Here is an 18,907-nt window from a genome sequence, read left to right as displayed (position 1 = left end):
GTATCTAAAGAGACCAACTATTGTCTTTTTATAGGGGAGGACAGAGGGTAGCAGGTCAAGAGAAGTGGTATCCATCACCTGAAAGCTGGAAACCTAAGAATTCATTTTAAGTGCAGCTCAGCAGTCCGTGTCAAGTTGTCTACTCTATTTATACATAAATTATTGTTAATATACTTAGGAAAGCCGTACATCCTCCTAATACCCAAGACGCCCATTTTCATCCACATATCTTGAGGTGAGAGGTCAAGAGACCACTCAGAAAAACCGCAACGCCAGTTATCCCTCGGATGTTAACAAGAGGAAGCTGTTATTCTTATCCAGTTAATTGCACGATCATTTGAGGCTATACTGCTCAAGAAGAATGGAATTATTGAGCTTTTGTTGAAGTTACAGACATTCTGCAATAAACACACTTGAACTTGTCCAGACAAACACTGAAGCCCAGACTTGGGGGAGGATATGATACACTCCTGGCTTGATGACAAGAGGAAGGATTTGATACACACGGTCACACATTGGGTTTGACGTTACTTAAACAATCTGTGTGTGGCTCAGCAACCGAGGACAATAACTCTACAAAAGGAGGTCACCAGAGATGTCTTTTTTTCCCAGAAAGAGTTGGTCATTTGTGTGGCGTCTTAAGCCTTCTGTTTGTCCAGCTCCCCAAGAGAGGGTGTTTCCTGCCCCTGTTTTCAGTGAGACACGACGATGTCTTCATTGAGAGAGGCAACAGGTCACAGACCAGCAGCAGTCCAGCCGGAGGAAGGGAGTAAAATAACATCCCTAAAACCCAAACTGGGACAAATCATGTCTGGATCCCATCCAGGCTGCATTTGTATTGTTCTTCCAAACAACATAGAGATAGAAGAAGTTTGCAGCCAGGCCTTTCACTCAGGATATATATCCTCTGCCTGCCCTCTGTCCAGGGAAAAGGCCAGATTAGTGTGTCTTTTTGTCTTGCAGCACAACAGACTCCAAAAGATGGATTGGATAGCCAAACCTCCAAGCCCCTTATGCGTAAGGCTAAACAACATGATGAACAGGGAGAAACCCCAAGTGAAGGCAACCGAGAACATCCTCTACCCAGCTGACGAGCCCTGGGCCTCCTTTCAGTGATCCTGCGGTCCATTGGAAGGGGAAACACGTATGGAGAGCCTGCTGCCTGCTCAGCTTGGGACTCATCTTGATATGCCTGGAGGCCTGGCATCCAAAGACACAAAGCAGCAATAGCTGCACGAACAGCTTGGCCAGAAATGGCTCTACGCCGACAGTGATCACCTGATTAACAACCAAATTTGGTACCTTTATATTGGCAGCATCATCATAACAAACCTCTGCTAATCACCATCGTGGGCGAAACCCTGACTAGGTACCCTGCAGGATGATTTAGGAGTCACCTGTGGTTCAATCAGGTAGTTTTATAGACCACCTTTTTAACTGACTAACATTTTGATCACATCCTTTAGCCTTGACAGCATCTCCTGACACCAACTTTTAAGATGTATATGTTTGGCTTTGAGCACTGCAATTAAACTACTCGTTAAAGAAGTATTGTTATATTCACATGCACTTCAGGGCTTTATTCACTGTTACGTTTCCTCCATGTATGCAAATTCAACTCTAAGCACAGAGGACTGCAGTAGCTAATGATCAAAAATACTGGTAGCTAAAACTAGTACTGTAGAGCACATGTTCTTTTCTTGCAGGTAATTTGTTCACTTTTTCCCCACGAGGCCCCAAATGATGATGATAACAATGAAAGTGTCCTTCATGTTTGAATGTTCTTTATACACGCAAAAAAAAGATATTTTTACAAATAAGGGCAAGCATCATTCATAGCTGAGTCCCACAAAAGGAAACTTTTCATTTGAGGCTGATAATCTAAAATGATTGGATAACCAATCAAATGTCTTAAAAGTTTTGGATTTGTCAATACAGCAGTATATATGTGCATAAAACGGCAGCATTTCCACTTGGAGAGGGCCTTGATATTCCAGACTGACATCTCTTGAACCATTATTTGGAGCTAACGTTTTGGACGGTTGGCCTGTTGCCCGAGGCAGTGTGTGCCCTTTACATCCCGACAACAGGCTGCTTTCAAAGGGTGTCCGGAAACGTAGGAATATCTGACGCCAATATCCGCTGCTTCCGCCGTCCTTAATGCCAGAGAGCAGACACACCAAACAATGCTCCACATTGGCTCCCAAACACACCAGCTTTGCAGTATCAAGAGCAGTTTGCATCATGTTCCAGGCTTTCGAAATGTCATCGGTGCCACTGACACGACACAGCTCAGAGTCACAGTAAGAAACAGCGCTTTATTAAAAGCAGGCATCCGGCACAGAACACAATTTCTCATACTGAATGAAAATAATAACACCAAAAGACAAGGAAGAGGATACAATGTTACCCTTTACGTGGTTCTTTTTTTAACTGGAAAGTAACATTAGGAGGATGCCACAAATGTATGTAAGTATGATAAAGTGTGACTTATGAGGAGAAATGAAACAGTATCAAGTCATATAGTTTCCAACTTCTTTTGAAAGTACCTGTCTCTCCTAAAGTCACTGATTTATCATAAATGGACTGATGGTATGTGACAGCTCAGCATGCCACTGATGCCACCTGGATTTGAAAGATGAGAATATCTGAATTCTTTGAATAAATTTGAATACAACTGACTGATATTTCCAGCTTATCATCGAAGTTTCATCTATCAAAATGACTCTAAAAAGTCACACATTGTGTTATTATCTGCTTATGGCACTGATTAATTATAGTTATACCCACTCATAAACATCCAAAATGCATTATAATCATAAGCCTTTTAGAGTGACTTACAAGGTCAAGTATCATAATACTTCAAAAGTGCTAGTGATTTACTGGCATTTGTTTTTGCAAGGTTCACAGTGTATTATAATTGTCATAGTTGTAATACATTCTAAACTTTTGATAATGCATCATAGTGTTTGGTCGTTGTTTGATTTCAGTAAAGGGAAAAAATGACATTCAATCTATACAAAATGTAAAATGTATTTTCACTTTACTTATCATGCATTATAAAAAGCTAACTATGAGAATTATAATACACTATGATCCTTGCCAAAACAACATGTCAGCGAGTGAACAACAATTATGAAGTATTATGATACTTGACGTTATAAGCCATGAGATATAATAAGGATGATATAAAGCATTATGAATATTTATGCATGCTCGAGTAGATTACAAGTATGTTTATACATTATTATTTTTTATGGGAGACCAGGAGCTAAATGTGGTGGACAAGGTTAGATATTTGGGTCACATCATCAGGAGAGCCAACACAGAGTGATACGAGGTATTCTTCTTGTTTCTGGAAGTATTGGAACAAGTGTCTGTATGTTTTTTTTTAACTGCAATGATTATACCTGTGTCCTCGTATTGTATTGTATTTTATATATTGTTGTTGTATTTGTGTTTGTTGCTATATGGACCCATGAGTCTGAAATAAAAGGAATATATAGACATTGAAATGCGTGTGGTTTATTGTTACAACAGGGATCAAGCTGAAGGTTAAACATGAGACCTTCAAACGTCAAAGTTGCAACCTTCACAGTCTCTAAGCCGAAGCAACATATCACAGAGGTGTGTTCTGAATAGTTAGATTGGCTTTTTTTGTTTTTGTCTATGGCCTTAAGTCCAGCCATTTAATACATTGAGTTAAATTATAACCTTTTTTTTTTTTGCAATACAATGTAACCATTTCAAGCTGGTTGCGGTAAACTTCTCATGCACCCCGGCCTTCGACCTCTACTAACTCTCTATTACACTGCAGGGTGATGTGAGTTCAGACACACACGGAGCAAGTTCACCTCTCAATACAACAGAAATAATCACATTCAGCTGTGCAGCACATCTCGCTTGTGTTTGGTTGCCAGTGCTATTTATTAACAAAGACCTGAGAAAACACAAATAAATCCGGGCGGTTTAAATCAAATCATTTAATTCTGGACCACACTTTTCCCCCCCTCTCTACTGATGCCGGCTGTGTTTGAACAACTGGATTTCATCAGCGGCATGCAGCCAATCTGCCAGCAGCCTCAGCCCAAAAACTCTCACTTAATGTCAGCACAGCAGGTTCAGTTCTGGCTCGGGTGCACTGATCCGCAGAGCAAACTCCACTCAACAACACACCACCCCTTCAAATCCACGTCCTATTTGTGATCCGTCTTGTCAAACATGCGTGGCATAAAGTAGCTTCTATTTTTGCCTTCTCACAGAAGTGTGTGAGAATCCGCAGATGATAACAAATTCTGCCCTTGCCAGTAATTAAACCTTGTTATCCAGACTCGCTGTAAGTGTTGAGAGTCAATTCTGACAGTTTGGTATTTGGAATGCATGGAGGTTTGTTTGAGAAAAGTCTTTCCATGCGCAAGCTCATTAGAAAGATCTAGATTGCACTTCTCCAACGTCTCCGTTTGTTCCTTTTGGCCCCGGGGTTCGAGCTCAACTGTGGACTTTACATGTAATGCTATTGGATGCTGATGACAGCCATGCTGGATGATAACCATGTGGGGATGCATGGGAATGCAAGGTGTGTTTCCACTGTAGCTTATCACAGGGGCGGGAAAGTTTGGTTCCCATTTTGAGATGAAATGTTTTTACTGTAGGGGAACATAATTCCCTGCTATAAATGGGGCTGGTGAAAATGTGACAATCTGCAAGTCAGCTTTGCAAAATCCCCACCTGTGCAGTGCAGGAATGTTATTCGACAGAAAGACTGTGGAGTGTGGCTTCCCATCAAAATATTTTCAAAGCAGGTAAGCCATAAAATTGCGGTCGCCGCGTTGAAAGCTTTGTCCCACAGTCTGCAGGTGGAATTTACATATATTAAGTCTTGAAAACAAGTGAGATTAATGGCTGACTCTGACATAAAAACCCATCCACGCTCTCCCTCTCGCTCTCTCTGTGCTTCCCTCTGCCCCCCTTTTCTCTCTGTCACGCAGACAGCTCTTGCTTGTTCCTGGTTGCTCATGTGTGGCAGCAGAGCTGGATGGAAAACACATTGCTCCATCAATCACGGCGCATTCTTCTCAGCAACGCGTTCGACTCGGGGGTTGTCGGAGACCGAGGCCACGTACAGTCAGCCGTTGTGTAAAAATGCAAAGATGACAAATATCCCCTCCGAACGGATGCAGAGCCGTGTCAAACTGCACCTATTCAGATAACCTGATCTCTTTCAAATGATGTTCCCACTCCTTACCAGTCCCCTGACTGACACTGTGTTGACAGTATCTTAATATACAGAGCGAGGAGTGTGTGCTGTGTTCAAACAAAGCCTCCTCCTCCCCTGTGTTACGCCAATAGATCAAATGAGCAGATAGAGGGAGAAGAAGGGGGAAGATGTCGGTTTTCATCAATGTCTGACTGATGTATTCAAGAGTTCCTATCTTTCAAGTCTTTGTTTCAGCACTCGGAAAAAGACCAAAGCGCATGCAGGGAGCACATTCATGCAGTGCAGGAGAGAATGGTTTCCTCCTTCCCTTTGCCTGGCTGCTATGTGTGACACACAACTTGGCTACAGCCCCAGTTGTTGCCCCTGGGCAGTGCATATGTCACCCATTTGTACTGCAGAAAGCACTCAGTTCAGAGCGAAGGCCAAGTGTGAATGGAGGGGACACTTACTCGTTTTTCTCCAGAGCCAAGAGCAGCTGCTCACCTTCCGCTTCGATCAGGAGCTTCAGTGAAGCAGGGTGACTCTGAAGAGAACACAGACAGGAGAGGGGATAAGACAGATTGGTTATGGAGTCCGCCAGACAGCATTGTGATTGAGAAAAGATGGCTCCGGTTCTCTGGTAGCAAGCATGCTTTCGATTTAGGAAAACATATGAAACGGGTGCTGTGTGTGGCAATAAAAAAAAAAGAGCAAATAGTTCTTAAAATGCTTAATTACAACCCTGATGAAACTTTGACTGAGCCACCCAGCGCTGTGAGAAAATAAAATGCGAGGAGGCTGTTTTCAATTGAGTGCACGGATATCCTTGTGAAGCGACTTTGTATCTTAGAACAAGAGCTGAGAGGATTAACTTTATGTTTCTATTCCATTTGACATTAATCCTGCAGAAAGTCTTCGCAACCCTGAGTTGCAACACTGTGAGGGGGCCGCAAGTGTCTGTTGGAGTCAGATGAAGTGGCACCGAGTCGTACATCACGTCTGTCAGTCACGCTGCGCAAACACCCACACACACACACACACACACACACACACACACACTCCACCACCAGTCAACACATGACCGCCCTCCCCTCGTGTGCCGCCTGCGCTCTCGCTCAGAAACACACACAAAAAAACAAAAAAAAATCATCTGTCTCGCATTCTCCACCGCTTGGCAACAACACACACATAAACACATTTCACACACACACAGTTCAATCTGGGTCAACTGTGGCAGAGAGCGCTGCTCTGGGTGAAGTCATCCATCACCCCCTGTGGAGAAGAATGTCTAGTGGATCATAAGAGGATATGGAAGCAGAACACTTAAGGTTTGAGGCAGTATCATTGCACAAGCCATGCGGGACTAAACTTCCTGCTATTTTTTTGTTCAGACAGCGTTCTTCGTGCTTTGACCTTCCTCACGCTGCTTACTGTTTGTGACGGCTGCCATTTGCAACTTCAGGGAGAACATAGATAGTACGGCGGATGATTGGGCTTGTTGTTCAGGGAATAATGCATTCGACTCAGCACTTAATTTCACCTTCATTATGAGGACTCTTTCCTTCGCAGATCTGAGGTTTTGTTTTTTTGTTTTTCGGGTAATAACGTCCCAAAGAAACCTTGTGGCACCATGTCTGCTTGGTTAAGCCAGAACAAATTAATTCACTAATGAATTGACTCAAATAACACAACCTGGAAATTCACGCTGTGCTTTTAAATCTGCCCGGCAGCCATTTGTTTCTATAAAGTGTGGGATTATAACACCAAACAGAGCCGGGTTTCAAACCGGGGCGTTGTGAAGTGTTTTCCTCCTTACTCACATCCAGATATTGTGCAGCTGTCTTATGGTGCCAAATCCAGGGCAATAGTTTTGATAATTTGAAAAAAGTTTTGGTCTTGAACTACAACAATGTTTTAAAACAAAAAGTAAGTTCAGGAAACACTTTTTTGGGGGCAATTATAACTTTGATTCAGTTCAGGAATTGTTCCATTTTTCACTTTCATATATATTTAGATATTTGAGGTCAGATTTTGTGGGGTATTTGAGTTTTCAGTTGCAGATTCAGTTACTATTATTTGATTTTTTTACAGTTTTAAATTAAAACGCAACACTTTCTATACACCATATCCACATGATAGGCAAGAAAAAATGGACGCCAGTGGCAAAGTTCTGCTTAGCAACCTGTTTTAGAGCGTACTTGGCACGGATCGCAGTACAAGAGCAATAAACGATGCCAGATTGTGCCGTTCAACAACCACACTTTAAGATCTGAATTTTCGGTCTTCCGCACACTCCTCGTAGTGTAGCGTAGCATCCGTTTGCGAAGGCGTCCGCTTCACACGGACAACCTGCTAGCGCCAACGGGGCAGGTAGGAAATCGCAGCTGTTTTATAATAGATACTCTGGGAAATGATCCAAAATATTATACATTCTGTCCCACCACCAACACAACCCCCTGTGATGTTTAAAAACAGGGATGATTTCACTCTAAATCCTCGCTAATTTAGTCGTGCAGGTGGTGGAAGACTAATGGCCAGAGGGTTATTGCAATCTAAATGGTTTATGTGAACAACAAACTCTGTAGCAATCTGCCTACCGGGTTATGAAATACAGCGTTATCGGTCTGATTGATGGTGGTGAGAGAAGAAATTGCTTAAAATAGGACGCTTTACCCTCAAGGGAGAAGGAGGAGAATCACCTATCTAGATTTTAATATTTCTTGTGTCCAGGTGGAAATCTTGACCTGATGGTGAGGGAATGTCATCTCAAGGTGAAGCAGTAACCAAAAAAGAGTCATCTGCAGTGGGCCGTGAATATCATTGCCAGATTTCACAACACCATCCTCTCGAATGTCATGTTTTCTGGACCAGTGTCGGATAGACAACTGGAAGTCTAAAAGAATAAGCAGAGCAAAAATGTAGAAAGAAAAAAAACACCATTTCATCAACGACTACTCTTCACCTGGGATTTGAGCTGGCTGATCGGTTTCCAGTCTTGTCCGACGAGCTGAAGAGGTACTGTCGTCCCGTAGTGTTTCTGCTTTGCTGTTGGTCTGTGCTGAGCAGTCGTGCTCAAAAGATCCCCTGCAAAGAAAATAAACACACCATGTGAGAATACACAGAAAACTTCAAAGTGATCATACTTTATTCTAAATAATGTCAGTGTCTGTAAAAACCCGACCGTGTCCATCTTCGTGTGCGCAAACAATGGGGGATTTTCTCAACTGATTTTCTACAAACAATACTGATGAGTAATTCCTCCCCGCTATTAAAGGCCTGAGCCTGGTGATCATTAACAACATCAGAACACAACCTGACAGTACAGCTGCCTTGTCATATGAAGTGTCACTTAAACTAAATCACAGTACTTGTATTTGATGGCTTTTGTGTGTCACAGCGCACAAGTACTGCTCTCTGAACATTGTTGTTTCTCATGACTAACAATTATCTCCGCTGACAGAATGTCATCTCCGATACGTCCTCGCCCATCCTGAACACATGTTCACCTCCTTTTAATAGGCTGTCGGTAGAATGGAGCCCATCTCCTCTGCCATTAAGACATGAATACAACAGCGGTAATCAGCACTCTCAGACATCAAGCAGTGAGAACCCAAGCCTGTGATAAAACCGTAACCGCCCCCTCGGCCCCTCCAGCTGCATAAATCTCCACAGTTCAGCGACGTGAAGAGTTTTTGCGCGAGGGACTGGGGTTGCTGCTGCTGCTGCTGCTGCTGCTGCTGCTGTGATAACTCGCAGGGCTAGTGTCCAGGATGCAGTGCAGGGATTAGACGTAGCTTTGGGGCATTTTTCCCAGCGTGCTTTTATCTCCCCTCTCTGTGTTCTGACAGGGTGTTAACTGAGCCTCAGAGAGGCTACAGCTCTCGGAGCTCTGTTGTGTTGCCACTCATTTAGGAATATATATTCGGCCCCAAATCCAATACTGACGTCGCCAAGCGTGCAGCCAGGAGATGAAGTGGCAGAGAAAATAGCCACCATCCAAAAGAAACGTACTACTACTACTACTACTTATAACTGAAACAGAAGCTGCAATCGCTGGAAAGAGTACATCGTGAGCACAAAGTCTGACGGCAATCCATAGCGAGCCACTGGAGGACATCGCTAATAGGGTTCCTGCAGTAATCAGCTCCTCGCAGCAGGGAAGCTATTCCAATGCTTGGTTCTCTTACTGAAACAGCAGGGGTGGCGAGCACCATTTGTCTACGCGCAAACATCCTAAATCAAATGTTTGCTTTTTTTTTTTTTTTTTTTTTTCTTCCACTGATGCTCCATCGAGCGTTTCCGAAACAGCAGGGAAACAGATTTAGTTTCAGGCTGATGTCAGTGGACTTGTGAGAAGTTGTGCGTGTGGTCTGAGGATAATTTATGCCGTGTTTTGAACTTGGGACTTTGTTACTTCTTAGTTTTCAAACCCATTTCAAACACATAAACACAACACACACTCAAGGGGGACAGAGATTATAATTACCAGCAAATTCAAGGTCTTTCCTTCGAGGTTCACATCACTTCTCTCTCCCTACGCATGACTCACCAAGCTAAATTGCTGAGTCTGCTTATTATCCAGCATTAATAACCCAGGTCAGGCAGAGACACCCCCCCTCCTGCTGAGCTTTGTTCTGGTTCTCCTCTGAGGAAACCACATCTCTGGAGTTCTTCACAGAGCCGCACCAGCTGATAGCGGAGAGTCAGAGGTGACCAGCTCAGCGGTCCTCATCCAGCTCCAGACTGATGATGAGAAGCAGGCTCCGGCAAGGAGGGATTGGCATCACACACACACGAAAGCGGGAGAAGCATCCTACCCTCATTAGTCATAGAAAAGCACGCCGTCTGGGGGAGGTGGGCATGCTGAGTAAGGGAACACATGACAACCGCTGTGAAAAGTACAGACGGATAAACACAACACATGAGGGGGAAACAGGGAAAAGTTGACAGGGAAAGGTCAAGTCCACATTGCGTTTAGGAAACACACACACGCGCGCGCAGATGAAACGGCCTTTTCTGTGGCATGTGCCACATCAACTTTGAAGACTTGGTTCACAACCATACAGCGTTTGGTTCCCTCACTTCAAAGTCCATAAGTGAATGACCATTTTGTTCATGTGGTGTGCTATGAGATTTAATTCCCGCTTATAAATGGCATTATATTAGTGGAAACAGTGTGCAAGCTCAGTTTCTTTTTTCTCCACATGCTTGGGAGAGACATTTGGTAAAGTTGGAGCCTAGTTGCGGTGTGTGAAGTGTGTAAGTGGCTTTTGTTAGCTAGAATGTTATAAGCGCCACCAGAGGCATTAAGGGTGTGGTAAAAGTGGCACCAGAGCCCAAAGCCTTATTTATATGTTCAATAAAGGAGAGTGTAAACAGAGGTCTTAATAAAGCAGGGTTCTGGCCATGTTCAGCTCCCTTTATGCTCCAGCGTACACAAGGAGAGTTTGTGCCATTTATATTGCCTCAATAAAGTCAAATGCTAGGTGGGAGGATTGTGTGTGCGTGTAAATGGGAATGTGAGTGTTTGTTCTTGTGTGGGTGACTGAAATGTGATTCAGACTTATGACTGGATTAAGTAATTAATTTGGTTTTCCCCAGGAGTGTTGTTAAGCAAAAAATAACGAAATATATTATACACTCTGTCTGTACAACCACTGCTTGGCTGTTTTAGTGTCATATTCACATAAAGCGTGGATTAAGTGATTTGGAACCTGGGGATTGCGATCAAGTAAATCTGTGTCGTCGTGTGACGATTAACAAGATGTGAAGGGAAAAATATCACACACACAATCAGGTTTTTCTTAGTTCTCTCAAAACGTTCTCAATTGCTAGTTACAAGTCTTCTTTAATGCAGCATGATGTTCCTTTTGTAAATTATGACTTAGAGTAAAATAGATGATAAATCAGGATATTCTACAGGGCGTAGCTACCGCAATTGACAGGTCTAGGTGTCCTTGTTTCTATCTTACCACTTTAACCCTTTCACAATGTAGTTTCACATCGCTTTTAGTTATACCTCACGTCACATCTGGTTGCAAAAAAAACCAAGATGGCGACCGCCCAAATGCCGAACTCGAGACACTTCAAAAGGGCAGCCCACAAACCAATGGGTAAAGTCATGGTGACTTCTTAAACAGTCTATGCTCTCAACATTGCGTCGGCTAAGACGGCGGCTCGCAGCAAAAAATTCCAACAGCACTAACAGTGTAAACTAGCATAAAAATGCTGACAGAGCTAACGGTGTTTACCTAAATGAGAACCGTAGGATGGGTGCTACCCTCCTGGTGGTTATCCGCTGTAAAGCATGCGCGGCCATTAGTGTCACCAAAGAGAACAACAGAGAAGCTCGGATAACTCAGGTAGACATTACTCCACTATATCTTTTCATCGCACATAGTTGTTTGCTTCCCTCATATCTCTGCTGTGCTCTCTGGTTTTTCTTCTTGTGAAATATTGGAGCCTTTCACTTTTTCATGGCTGAAAACTACTAAAATGAAAAAGGAACAACTTAGTTTGAACTCCTGACAGACGTCTGGAACTTGTGATGAGGGGGAGGCATTGCTAAAGGCCATAAAGGGGCACAGGACTAACTTGAGGTCGAGGTCAGTGATTGGCATTTTAGTTTGTGACCCCTGAAAAGAAAGGGTACTTGTCGCCCGTCATCATAATCAATGGGTTATGAGAAGATTGATCAAACATTTGGGAGACAAATTTGTATGTTATTAGACACCATGACTATATTTCTTTGACTTTTCAAAGCAACTTCTAGCCTGTTTCACCCTCAATATCTAGCCAAACAAAATCAGTGCTTCCTGGGGTACTTTACCGTTCCTAATGGTATTTCACAGTGAATGTTTCCTTGGTTTTATCAGCGCTCCCAAATGAGTGCATTCTCCACAGCCTATGAGCTGCTGGTCCAAGGGAACATATGACCTTCCTCCGCTCTTTGGAGATGTCAAGACGTCCTTTTCTTATGGCCCTTTCACAACTCCAGCCCTTCTCTTTCCCCCTCACCAAAACAAACCAACAACTGTTGGGCTTTATTAAACCCCAGAGCCTGCTTCCTCGCAACTGCAACACACTCCTCGACAGGCAACCATGACATAATATATTCATAACAATCTTTGCTTTTCCAACACAAATGGCATGCTGTTCTTTTCATCTGCACACTGATGATGAGGCCGTGCCCCCCACATGTGCACAGGGTTCTCACCGAGATGATGGGATACAGGCTACACATACGTAGACACATCAATAAAGAGCACTCCAAATCACAGTCACCCTTGCCTGGTGGCTGGCGCTGGGACAAAGCACACAAGGACACACTCCAAAGTCATGTTGAGAGCAATTCTCTCCGATCTTGAGAATGTCAGATTGAAAATGAAAAACAATGCCTTTGGCAGCTCGAATGACACTTTTTTGACTTGCAAAGTCCCCTGAATGGTACAAAAACAAGTGCGGCGGAGAAGTGATTCCAGCGTTGGACAATGTTTAGTTACTACTCAAACCCCCAGGAGGAAATGGGCTTGAAATAAGAGCATGTGGAACTAATTAGGGCAGAGTGGTGCGTTTAAATTGGCCTGATTCAAGCCGAGGTATGACACAACAAAGACACACAAAAAAAAGGTAAGAAAGTTCCACGTAACACGTTCCATATGGAAATGTGTTCTTGATAAAGCAAATCTAATAATGTGATCACTTTTTCTCCATCAAGAGTGTGCAGCCATGTTTTTGTCCAGATTTGATGGGTGCCTTTAATCAGAGCTCTGACTGCATTGGGGAAATGATCCAGCAACATTTCTGAGCCAAACGTTGGTTCTGACATCAGCCCATGGGGGGAAACGTAGTTATTGTTTATGGCTATTGTTCATTTAATAATGGATGATTGACAGTTATACCATAAACTCCATTTATCTCCAATCAGATTGGGCAAAGTATGCTAATTCAAACAGAATGGTAATTCGGAATAAAATGATGAATGATATATTGGGAGGAGGCAGATGCTCTTTCATAAATGACCTTGGAGACAAAAGCAGTGAACTCCACTGCCTTTCCATATCTCTTTCTCTCCTTTATCATCTTCTAGGCCTGCGACAAATCATTATTGATTGCTATTAATACTTTTTTTGATTAAGCAATGAATATTTTATTTTATAAACTTTGTCAAAATAATTGGAAAAATGCCCTTCTCAGGGTACAAATGTCCCAGATGTATTCAAGTTGCTCGTTTTGATCAACCAACAGTCTCCACCAAACATATTCAAAGAATCACTGCCGACACAATTCATAATAATTGGTTAGTTGATTCAAACAGAATTAATCTTGAACTAATGAAGTAATTTTCTAAAGAACAAATGGGAAAATGTAATTGGTTCCAGTGTCTCAAATTGGAGCATTTGCTATTTTATTATATCATTATAAAAAAAAAATCTCTTTGGGACTGCAGATCCCACAAAACAAGTGATTTCAGGACGTCATCTTGGGATCTGGGAGATGAGCATTTATCACGATTTAATGATATTATAAAGACGTAAAAAAAAAAAAAAGACTCAAAATACACACATTAATTGCAGATGAAAATAACTATTACTCAGAGCCCTGGATTATATAAAACTGAGAAAAGCAGCAGATCCTCATATTTGGGAAGCAGGGCTTCATGTTCTGTCGATCGCCTCGTCAACTAATCTTCGCCTCGCTCCCCGTAATTTGTTCACACAGTGCCGAGTTCACGGGGATTACAGAGCAAAGGTGAAAAGTGCCCGCTAATCTTGGCTTGACTCCACAGTAAACATCTGACCCATCTGCGGGACATTATATCAACACCCTGAGGGTCGCGCTAGGAAACAGAGACCTGTGGGTGACATCATGGCAATAGGAATCTGCACAAATTGGAGAGAGGGGTCTCCTTAAATCAAATCTAATAAGGTAGCCGTGTGTCAAAAGTCACAGCTCTGAGAGTTGTTAATGGTTGGATTTCTCTGCGTGCTACTTCTTTTAGAGCGTAGTTAGGGTCGCAATCAAGCCGTTTAACACTGAGCTCCCTCTACTGGTAAATAGCTCTTTTGTTGCTCTCTCTCTTCCCGTCTCTCTACCCCCACCTTGTATCCTTGAACACATTTACTGTCACACTAGCATGATGTCAGCACATAATTACTTAATGGGAAATAGATGGTCTTGCAGCAAAAAAAAATCCCCTTGGCCCAGCAGGAGGTTAATGTTGTCCGAGAACCGGTGCAGCGACGCCCGCCGGCAGGTGACACTGCGACGCTTCCCCTGCTGCGAGGGCTGCGCTCGCTGCCTGGCATGGAGCCTGTGTGGGCCTCAGCAACAAAAGGTCAGAGTCAGAGAGCTGCTGGAGCAGAGCTGTGTGAAAGCTTGTTAATATGATCGCTATGATGGATTTCATTTACAGCGCCCTGGAAGTCCTCTCTGTCACGGGAAGCACATGCCTGGCGCACATTCAAAGCACTACAGAACTACAAAAAAAACGAAACCTCAAGCCACAGAAGAAAGGCAGAGAGAGAACGTGGGGGGATGCAATGTCATCATAGATCCTCAAGACGTTGTACAGTAGGCGGTGGCATCCATGTCATTACCTCAGTGCAGAGAGTCAAGCATAAAGGATTACCCTCAATTAATAGATGATCTGCAGAAAATCATGGAACACTCATTTGACATATATCTTTGACAAGCAACTTGAAGACATCAGCTTGAGCTCTGGACATTATAAATCAAGAACTGTAATTTTCACTGGCTATTGGAAAACCTGAAAACAACCCAAACTTTTCCCAATCTTACACTGGTCAACTTTCTACTTTCTACTTTCATCTTTATTTGTAACTATTCGATGCGCTGCTTGCTCTGCTTCTCTTAAAAACACAGCACAGGTCCGCCCATGTTGAGGAACATAACTCAGAGAGAGACGCAGACAAAGCAACTGGCTGCAGCAGAACTTTGTTTGAGCCAATTTGTTAGAATCCTCCCCAGGTAGGAGCTCGCCTGTCTTGTTCCTGCTCATCCTTTTTTTATTGAAGAATAGGGAAGTGGAATCTGGGCGGATGCTGCACGCCAGGCTGGAAAATAGATGATGTGGATCTGAGACAAAAACAATCCTGCGTTTCCATTCTCAGTGGAAGACAAAGACTGGACGTTTCCCGTAGCACCTCTAGAGTAAAGTTTGTTAATCTGGAATTGCAACAAATTTCATTATTGTCTTCCTATCCTCCTGCTCTCGCAGGATAATTAAAAGCTAAACGCTGATGCGATTTTCAACTTTGCAAACAAAATGAATAAATTAACAAGACGGATGTGAAAAGTACAATGTCAGTTTCCTGCTGATAAAAAAAAAGTGTGACACAAGGTGATATCTGCTAAAACTGCTTGGATATTCATCAAACTCAAGCTCAACCAAAGAGGTGATGATTGTTCAAACGGAGTTGTGTCGACCATAATCACGGCAGAGTCAGAATTTATAGTCTTTTCTATCTGAAGAGCAAACCGTTTGCTCACGTGTTATGTGCCATAACAACTTTAAAAAGGTGATGATGGACCTTTGTCACAACAGACATGTTTAACTGGTCATAGCAGAAAAAAAGCACATGCTGAAACCACATTGTTAAAACTGCTGACGTTAGAAATGGCTCAGTTCCATTTAGTCTGTCACATAGTGAACCAGCATGCAGAAAAGCAAAACCCTGAACCTGCTAATCTAAATGGAATCCAGTTGTAATGAGTTCTTCTTGTGGCCAGAGAAAGAGATATATGACAGTATAGCATATGTTATGCATATGCTACTAAAGGTTCTGCACAACAGGACACACGACCTAACCAGAACAGGCTTATCAACATGTCAGTGATTATAAGAAACACTTGATGGGGTGGAACTTGAACTAACCCAGATAGACTTGACACTGAAAAGAGATACCCGAGCCAATTGGGCCCTCTCTCTGACCAGACAGAGAAAGAAGACGCTCGAGGAGAGCTGTGCTGAGCTCAACTCTGACCTGACTGGGTGTGAAAGTCCGATGAGAAAGTCCAGAGCCAGCATCAGGTTTCAGCTAGTGTGTTAAGCTTTTGTTGGTGGGTGGGGGGGGTCAAATGAGTCCAAAGCAGCTCCGAAGAAATCAATGCAACACATGTTGGGTTAGGTCCAGCTATTTCCTCCGCTCCTATATAAATATCCCCACTGCGGAACAGCAACTGGTTGATCAATCTGTCTTAATGCACCACCACACATCAGCCAAGTCTTCTCACCGGCCTCCTGGGTCCTGGAGGATCTGATTGCATTCACACGGAAAAGACACTAAATGCGTCTGACTCGAGATCGGTCACATCGTGGCGATAATGTCTCTCTGGGGGAGGACACTGTTTGCTGAAGGAATGTTTTACTACAGTCCGAAAATATATCCTCAGCTCCACTTTCATTTGTCTGAGTGTGCAGCACGCACGCTGCATGCCGGCGCTCCAGGCAGACAGAGTCGTATCGGTTGGATCAGGAGGCTACAGCTGGCTAATAAATGCTGGCTGACAGTAAGTGTGTCAACCATCCGAGGAAATCATTCCCAAACGATCCCCTGCTACAACAGAAACATGCTCAAGACAGGCAGGGTGAGGAAAACCGACAAGAAAGCTCAAGGGGCGGTGTCCTGAAATATATATATGCAAACATGACGTTGCATGGAGCTGAACTGCTCCATCTTTCCTGAGCAGCCTAAATTCCTGACAGCAAAGATAAAGGTTTGCACAGACTGGAGACAAGAGAGCACTGATGATTCACACTGATTGTGCACGGAGTACGCTGCCAACTCATTATTTTCAATCAATCGAATAATAATTTTGTCTATAAATGGCACAAGAAAAAGGAAATATTCCACTCACGAGTTCTGAAATCCCAAGGTGCCTTCTTCAAACTGCCGCCAAAACATGTTCAGTTTGAATTTATTTAAAACAGGAGGAAAAACATCAAATCCTAAATGATTGATGAATTACTACAAGTGTTGCCAATTACGCTTTTGAACACAAAAGGCATCAATCACCCTACATTTTATGTCATTGATTCTACTTGTCTTTTAAATGTGGCCCTGCCTCCTGTGTCCTTGCTCAACACAGCTCCCTCCATCCATTTATCTCAATCATAATTAACCCCCGAGCAGCTAAATATCCTGTCAGCACACATCGGCTCAGACTCTCCGAGCCACACGCACACATGTACCGACGATGATGGCTTTAAAACGAGTCGGAACCCACGAGCGCGAACCCATCAAGGCCAACTTCTGGTGATGAATAAATGAACAACTTCCTCGCGCTTTGATCCCAGTTTTACACATTTGCCCATGCTGGTAATTAAGTCCCAAGATTCCCACAGTCGAGTGTCGTGACCGGCCGAGTGTTCAGATGTGAGAGTTTTTCTGCTGGGGCCATAACGCTCAAGTGCAACTCCTCCACTCACCACTGTTGGACATGCTGTATAGTGTCCTTGTTGAATCTCAGCGAGGGCATGGGAAGCTGGTGACTGGGGTATCATGAGCCACCGCCCGAAGGCTCGCAACCAGTGGGACAAACCACACAAGCGTAGACACAAACACACTCTGGCATCACATTGGGACATCTCCCCAGAGCTGTCATCATGTGTTGCTTGGCTGTCATAAGCGTCATAAACATCATAAACTGCGCAATTGACAGGTTTAAAAAAATAAGAAGCGACTTGACTTTTGATGTTCAAAACCAACAATGTGACTTTTATTTTATGTTTGTCACTAAAATAACTCTGGAATTCATCCATAATTGAAAAATGAAAGTATGTTTGAAGTGCCCTGAAAAACTGAAGTAGGCCTAAAGCGCCAGCGAAATGCCTCAAGTGCTACCGCTGATTACCGAAGAGAGTTTCAGCATCATCAATTATACAGCGGCTCCTCTCCTCCGAGGTGCACACTGGATGGACTGCGAAGCTAGAATGTGATGTTCTGCCTCTCACACACAGATCTGGGAGGAGAGAACGAGAGAAAGCTATATATGAATTTAGCGAGCGTGTTGACTCTGGAGATGATGCATTGTGCCCAAACATGTGTTATAGATCTGTCAGACCGGTGTGCTAACAAAGGCTTTCATAAAACATGATACTAACATCTCCCAATGCGTGAAGAGAATGGAGTGGAAAAGACACACATAGGAAAATGCAGACTGTATGCAGACTCATTTTAAGATACACATATATGCTTTTTCTTTATGTCTCATGGGGAAGGTTTTAAATGTGACATTCGCCCTATAATGAATCAATTAGGAAGAAAATATATTCCCTACTTTTGCCCACAGATCTAGCCTATAATATGCAAAAGCTAAATACATCTTCGCCTCTTACCTTCAGCAGGTCTGGAGAGCACGCTGCCACACACCGACACTGAGATGGATAAAGCCTGAAGTGCTGTCAAAATAACAAACTTCAGACTCCGGCTCGCGAGCTGCATGATGCCCGGCTGAAGCGTGGACGGGACTGGCCAACTGTTTCACTGCAGCGCAACCATCATACAATCCAACAACAGCTGATGTGCAAGATTCACCCCCCACCCCACCCCACCCCCAAAAAAAGAAGAAGAAAAAAAAGACTTCCTGAAATATGATCGAGCGTGTGAGGGGTGAATTAGGAAATCCCGAGGACAGCTGATTCAACCCTGTGCACTTTCCCCATTCACAGACGTCCTAGTCCAAAGC

At 43.3% G+C, this 18,907-nt stretch overlaps 1 protein-coding gene across 1 annotated transcript in view; it reads right to left on the bottom strand.

The window, feature by feature from the left end:
- Positions 1-18,663, bottom strand: part of adam12a (ADAM metallopeptidase domain 12a) — a gene marked incomplete at its 5' end in the record, with an annotated part of 66,100 nt that extends 47,437 nt beyond the window's left edge. Inside the window, 3 exons of the mRNA XM_079214518.1 lie at positions 5,668-5,741; positions 8,160-8,281; positions 18,558-18,663. Coding sequence (XP_079070644.1) covers positions 5,668-5,741; positions 8,160-8,281; positions 18,558-18,663 — 302 coding nt within the window. The remainder of the gene's footprint in view (positions 1-5,667; positions 5,742-8,159; positions 8,282-18,557) is intronic.
- Between the last annotated feature and the right edge of the window lie 244 nt (positions 18,664-18,907).

This window comes from Taurulus bubalis (assembly GCF_910589615.1).
Source record: "Taurulus bubalis genome assembly, chromosome: 2".
NCBI lineage: Eukaryota > Metazoa > Chordata > Actinopteri > Perciformes > Cottidae > Taurulus > Taurulus bubalis.
This window is presented reverse-complemented; position numbering and strand designations above follow the sequence as displayed.